General features: G+C 35.8%; 1 protein-coding gene across 3 annotated transcripts in view; it reads right to left on the minus strand.

The window, feature by feature from the left end:
• The window catches only part of fpr1 (formyl peptide receptor 1), a 6,305-nt gene extending 1,981 nt beyond the window's left edge, over positions 1–4,324 (minus strand). For 2 of the 3 annotated variants that reach the window (XR_007972125.1, XM_052144086.1), the window contains exons 1-2: positions 4,136–4,324; positions 1–554 (exon numbers count right to left, since the gene is read on the minus strand). The exon at positions 1–554 is cut by the window's left edge. Coding sequence is in view for 2 of the 3 variants with exons in the window: in XM_052144086.1 (XP_052000046.1) it covers positions 1–554; positions 4,136–4,273 (692 nt within the window). In the remaining variant the exon portion in view is untranslated. The remainder of the gene's footprint in view (positions 555–4,135) is intronic. The other variant, XM_052144087.1, reaches the window with a different exon arrangement.
• Between the last annotated feature and the right edge of the window lie 2,786 nt (positions 4,325–7,110).

A 7,110-nucleotide genomic window follows, 5' to 3' on the forward strand; every position in this document is an offset into this window, starting at 1 on the left:
TCTCGCCCAGTGTCCTTAAAGACAAAGTAGGGAGAGCTCAAAGCCAGGGCAAATAACCAAACTCCCAAGCTCACCACTGATGCACGACTTACATTCCGATGATTCTGTGCCCAGATGGGATGCACCACAGACACGCAGCGGTCAACGCTGATCACGACCAGGATGTACACACTTGCAAACATGTTGAGGAAACTAAGCGTGCTGTTGAATTTACACATTAACTGGCCAAAAGGCCAGTGGAAGCCCATAGCTGTATAAGCCACACTGAGAGGGAGGAAGGCAGTGAAGAGGAAGTCTGCAACAGCAAGGTTCAGGAACCAAACAGTGTTGACTGTTCTTTTCATTTTTAACCCAGTTACCCATATCACAATGCCATTGCCAACCACTCCAAGTACAAAAGCCAGACTGTAGACTATGAGTGACATGATGTTAAGAGATTTCCCAATCTCCATATTCTCCTCATAGTAGTCATAATATTCAAACTCAGATGTGTTGCGATTGGGAGGACTCTCTGTAAAGTTGACTGGATCCATCATTGTACCTTTAAATCTGTGCTGACAGAAAAAATTATGTCATTTCAGTACTGGAAAAATAAATCTTGAAGAGAGACAGTCAGAAACACAGCGAATCACAAATAGTTGATGTTACTTGACATTTGATGTGTGTGTTTACAACTGGAAAACATATTTTTAAATGCTGCTTGCTCATCTGCAATATGTCTATAAGACGTATATCAATAAGTATGTCTCGGATGTCAATAAGACATTCAGCAGATGCCTTTGAGACGTTTATGATTTAAACATTTTGTAAATCTAATCTTTTAAAGATGTTTAGCAGATGTTAATTAAATTGCGATGCTTTACAGATTAAAAGTTCTAAAACAGACATCTCGGACATGTACATTAGTGGTTTTAACCATAACGCAAACCAAGCAATTGCGTGGGGCCCCGGACGTCGGTGGGCCTCAGCCCCGGTAGGAAAGCTCAGCAAAAAATGCTTGATGGTTGACATGCTGTTCTGGGTACACACGCGATTGTTGTCAGTGCTATTTTCAGTGCTAACAAGAAAATTTCAGTGCTTGATAAATGGTAATTTTTTTCCCCTTCTGCTCTAGTGTGCTGAGGGGCTGCTGTGATTTGTCTGTTTAATGTTAGTTACGAATGCAGCCTATAATGCTTACATAAAATACAGCCTCAGTGTCAGAATATAAGCTCCAGGTGAAAATAAAGTAAATAAGACAGAAATATATTACTACTGTATAAAACAAACCCTCAAAGTAATACAAATACTGTATCATATTATAATGGAGATTGGACAACAATAAATAATTGTTTGGTTATAAAATTAATAAATAACAACTGAATTCCAAAATGTTACTGGGTTAAGTAGTAGGTTTTGGACATCCTGTTATAAATGTATGTAAGTAAATATTGCTTTTTTGTACCTGTATTGTGGAAAAACGGTAAAACGTGCATTATCTTTAAATATATTTTTATTTCATTAAACGTTTTGAATGTACTTGGCTGCAAATTTTGATAGGATGAATTTAAAATTAAGGTTTAAAATACATTTTATGTAATTTTTTATCTTGGATGGTTGCTTGGGGCCTCAGAAATCGTAACCCCGGCCCGGACATATACAGACTTGATCGGGTGAGATATATCCAGCTGCAGACCCGCAGCACCACCAGTTTCAGAACCCCAGCGCCAGAACCTGAAGTGAGGGGTGGAGTTATTGACAATGAGACAAGCATGGCGAAGAGCATGGTGAGTTGTGTAACGTTGTCTAACGTTTTTGACATCATGTGGTGAAAAATTATCGCATATATTAAGTTCAGCGTTTATCTGCTAAATATTTAATTTGTGCATAACTTTATCATCTTATTGAAGCTTGAATATGTTGTCATACTTTACTGTATTAAAAAAAAAATCTACGGATGGTTCGATAAATTTTTGCATGTTGTAAATTGGCCTTGCGGTGATGTTTTGAAGACATCTTGTGAAGGTGTTAAAGTGTTTGCTCCATTCCAACAGCCATCTGCTCAGGGGTCCAGTGGAAGAGCCTCTTTTCATTCGAATGAATGAAGACGACAAGGAAAAGTCCCACAACAATCTCCTGGAACAATCAGAAGCTTCCAGAGAGCCCTTTCTATTTCATTTTGTGTTCAGGGATGACGTGGAGTTATTTTTGCAAGAATGTAAGGACAAAATGGGCCTGAGAGTGAATTCCTCATTTGATACATTTTAAGTTTAATTTATACAGGATTGTCATGATAAAATGGGCCTAGGGGTGAATTGGTCATTTGTTGTATATATTTGTATTGTTTCTTTTAAAATGATGCTGAATTTTCTCTCTTTTTTAGTTTTTTGACATATTACATAAAGAAAAATGCATGCTGCACATGTTCTTGTGAAATAAAGTATATTTTATATAAAATGCCCATAAGTTTCAAGCATTATTTTTCACCATCATGATCTGGAAGTAACTCTCATATTACAATGAAACGGATAACTATATACAATTATATTACACAAGATCAATGTTTTAAAATGCTTATTGTACTGTACCTTAATGTATCATTATAAACACGTATAAAGTATGATGTTTCGTTTGTAATAAAAGCAAACTACGCTCCAAAACGTTAGGTGGCGCTACTCGGTTTAGTAGGCTACGTAAGCTCCGCCCCTCACTTCAGGTTCTGGCGCTGGGGTTCTGAGGTGGTGCTGCGGGTCTGCAGCTGGATACGATTGGATCTGGTAGCAAGGAAAGGAAACCAATATAACAACACTTGCTTTTGTCCACTAGAGGTCAGAAACATCCCCTGAAAGCGTCTATCTAATTCTGCCTTCTCAGCAATGTTATATTTCACATGAGGATTATACATCTGTTTAGGGTTGAAATTTCTGAAGTTCTTAAATAAGGGACACTGATCTTATTGAACATTTATATGACCTTCCCAACTCAATCCGGGAAGCTAACTCACTCTCTATCTTCAAAAAACGGCTAAAAACACATCTTTTCCAAAAGCACTTAACCGGTCACTAAAAAAAAAAAAGAAGAAAAAAAAAATAAATTACATTTCTTGTTGCACTTAAATCTGTTTTGTATACTATTCTGATGATAGTGAAACTTTGTAGCCTAGTATGGCACTTTTCGTACCACTGTCTCCTTAAGATGATTCGCTTATGTTTTCCTCTTTTGTAAGTCGCTTTGGATAAAAGCGTCTGCCAAATGAATAAATGTAAATGTAAATTTATATAGAAAAAAATCCACAGTTTTTCGCACCATTTATGTACTTTTCAGACGGTTCCTTCCAACACCCTCCACAGTATTAGCACGTTTTAGCACGAGTGGAATTTTCGGACTGACCGTAGGCACATTTTCCAACTTATATCTTTGTTAAGTTAACGACCAGGAACGATTTCGCCGTTTTGGGATTCAATACGGGACGGCCCGTATTTTACGGTACGGGAGGCAACACTACCTATTAATATGTTCGTTTTTTCCTTTTTATAGTGAGGCTTATATGAAAAGTATCTCCACAGTTCACAAAACAAAGGACATTTTTCAAAATGTCAATATTAATCATCGTTATAGCTAATGTTTGTAACCTACATCAATTGGTTCCTTTGAGCACAACTTGACAGCATGACATTGAGTTTGTGTCGTTTTTGAATAACACAACTTTCAAGTAGGAATACGAGTAGGCTAGTAATTAGGCATACGGGAAATAATATTAGGCTATATGAAAAAACAAACAAACAAACAAACAAAAAAATACCTGATTTCTGATCCTTGAAACACTATATCTTGACAATTCCCTCATACTAAGCTATCTCCAAAAATGCACAATTATTTTTTGTAGACTCAAGGACACTGTTAAAACAGATAAATAAGATAAACAGATAGGCTATAAACAGCGTTTTGTTATTTGTGTGTGTGTTAACGAGTCTTATAATTTGATGAAAGTACAATAATGAAATTGCTTGTCTCAACTGATTGTTGTAAAGCTGTGAGTTATATATATATATATATATATATGTTTTTGTATATTTGGAAAATGAAACTTCAAAAGATGCCAAGCAGTTACATTTTAAATTGTTATAATCATATGAAAACGCATTAGCCTACTTACCCGAAGTTGCCTGATAACAATAACGTCCACAAAATCACAGAGGAATTTGCTCGCTCTTGTGACTCTCGGGGCCAAAACGTCAATAATCTCTTTCTCTTCGAGAAACTCTATCTCTGTTAGAGAGTGACGTCGCACCATCACCCTCCTCTTGCCCCTTCAATGTACTGTTGTTACTGCTCGTTGATTTAACTTTGTTTCAGCATATTTTTGCTCGTAGATTTTTACCAAAGCTTTGAATGTTTTATGTCCACGCCACTTAGACAATGTTAATCATTTTCTTTCAATGTAAATAGATGAGCAAGCTTCATCTACGCGTTTAATCTTGCCGCATATTTTCAGCTTTGGTGAACCATGGATGGAATGATGCGGTTTCCCGAATGCGGTAAATCAAGCTGCCATTTCCTGACAAAAAACAGCTTGTTTGGAGAAAGAGTGTGTCAAGCACACACGACATATCAAATCAAAAGACAATATTTAGAAACTTCATGATGTAAATAATTTAATATGCACAGGTGTTTTGGCTATTTTTTTTTTTTAAATCTCCCCCCAACATTTTTTTCTTCTTTGTTTTTTCTTCTTAATTGGAGCAAGCAAATGCTTGGTTGAGGTTCAAACATATACCTTGTATTGACCAATGAATTTGTGAACCTACACTTAATTATAATTTTTTTCCTCAACAGGACATAAGAGTAACTAAATTCCAAATATGTTTGTGAACAGTGTTGTTTGGGCTGGTGTGTCTGTTGCTGGTTGCTGCCCTGTGAGCCATGGTGACTTCCTTGATTGATTTGTCTATACTTGTTGTCAAGGCAGAACATGATAAGAGGGTTGTAAATTTAAGATCTCTTCAGTTCGAGTGAGTACTGTATGGTTCCCAGAGCCTTGAGATTATTGATAAAACACATTAACCATATCATTTTGCAGAGTTCTTAGATAAAAGTCAAAACAGATCCACATAATCAAGGTGAAATATTTGTGAGCTTTTTAAAGAGGCTCATCCTGACACAACTCACAAAAGAGCTTCTGTCAAAAACTGACCCGTTTGGCCAAACTAAACACTGTGATGACCAGACAGTGTTTGTGTTCTGCTTATTTTGGAATATAAAACCCAATGCTTCTTATTTGCTACATCCCAAAGAGATTGGGGATTGTGTGTATATAGTTAAGTGTCATTTTAGAATTGCTTCAAGTAAAGTTTATTATATCCCTAATTCTTTTGCTTATAGGTTTTATCTTAGCTGTAGCTTTTTGCTATTGTAGCCTATTCCACATATTATGATTAAAGTGAAGATATTTACTGTGAACAACAAAACATAGATGGGGTATTTATGAGGTATTAAGTCATTTAAAATATATCTGCCAAATGATCAGATGTAAATTTTATCAGTTTATGTAGTTTTTCAGTTCTGGGTAGATTACTTCTGAAGTGTAATCCTGTATTTATTACAAATTACATGAGTATTTTTTTTTACCACTCACATAATGTCTTAGATTACTGTTGTAGGTAATCCAATCTAATACAATTTTTGATTACTTTTGGATTACCTCTGACCTAACTTTTGTTTATTTGATGTCACATGCATTGAAAATAATCTTGTACCATTTTGACAAAGTGTTGCTTTTTGATTGATTTAATTAATCAATCAAAAAATGAGAATTTGTGCTTTTTGTGTGTGTGTTTTACACAGTATTTGTCTGTTCATGAGTGAAATAACAAAGGCACTTAAAGGGTGATAAAACACAAAACACATTTGAATTTATAAGGATAACCATCAACATAATTATTTAAAAGAATATTAACATTTGTTTCTTATGGGAAGGTTTCTAGAATTTTGAACTGGTTATACAGTGCTTGTTTAACAAATGTTGTCTTACAGTACTCCAGCAATTTCGACATTACAAATGCCATCCATGCGAGGGAACAGATCAGATAAATTATATTTGTGAATCGATGTCACAAAAAACAAGATTTTTACACATCCTGTGAAGCATATGTGTTGCTGTAGGGGGGCTTGCACACTTTGCTTCACTATGATCAAGGACTGAGTCCATCAGAAGATTAAAGTCTCCTCCCAATATTATATCATGAGGGGTGCCAGCAACACCCCTTTCGATTTGGTCGGAGAGATGCAGGAAATGTGGCATGAGTCGCTGGGCAAGTGGCTAATATTTATGCACCTAATGTACAATGATCAGGGCTTTTTTATAGATCTTGAAGGGATGTTGTTGCTGGCACCCCTCATGATTTAATATTGGGAGGAGACTTTAATCTTTTGATGGACTCAGTCCTTGATCATAGTGAAGCAAAAGTGTACAAGCCCCCTTTGTCTCAAACATTAGAGCAAAAGCACATTCATGTAAATTTTTGAAGCCATGTAAAAAAGCAATTTTCCAAACTAAAATTACTGTGCTAATGCAGTCGGTGTTGATACAATTGTAAACACTAAATTACGTGTATTTGGGCATTTTGATGAGTTTGATGGACAAAACCTTTCCGAAGTCATAGTGACACGTGGTTATATGACACACAGAGTGATAATTCAAATAATAATTAAAATGTGTTCATCAGGAGCTGGTTAGATGCAAAGTTTAGAAAACATGCATACCTCAAGTTGCTTATTTAAATTTGACACATAATTCTTTGCAGGAGCTAGGATATGATGTTTTTGAAAGCAGAGTTTACATTGCACAGTAATGTTTTTACCCTGTGTCCAGTGAATTTTGTAAATCCAGTGGTCAAATAGAAACTGAGTGAGACCGTTTCATCTACAGTGTATTGCCAACTGTCTAGTATCAGGTCAGTGTGTCCAATTCCACAACCCTCCCCCGTCCCTCCCAAAAACACTCACTCACTGAATGTAGTAGAGTATATCAACAGTAGACTGATTTAGAATGAAAAAAAGAAGAAAAAAATTAGGGGAATCAATACATTATGAACAATTTACTGCTATTGTCTGATTAATATGTAATTACAC

Source organism: Xyrauchen texanus, chromosome 15 (assembly GCF_025860055.1).
Source record: "Xyrauchen texanus isolate HMW12.3.18 chromosome 15, RBS_HiC_50CHRs, whole genome shotgun sequence".
NCBI classification, from domain to species: domain Eukaryota; kingdom Metazoa; phylum Chordata; class Actinopteri; order Cypriniformes; family Catostomidae; genus Xyrauchen; species Xyrauchen texanus.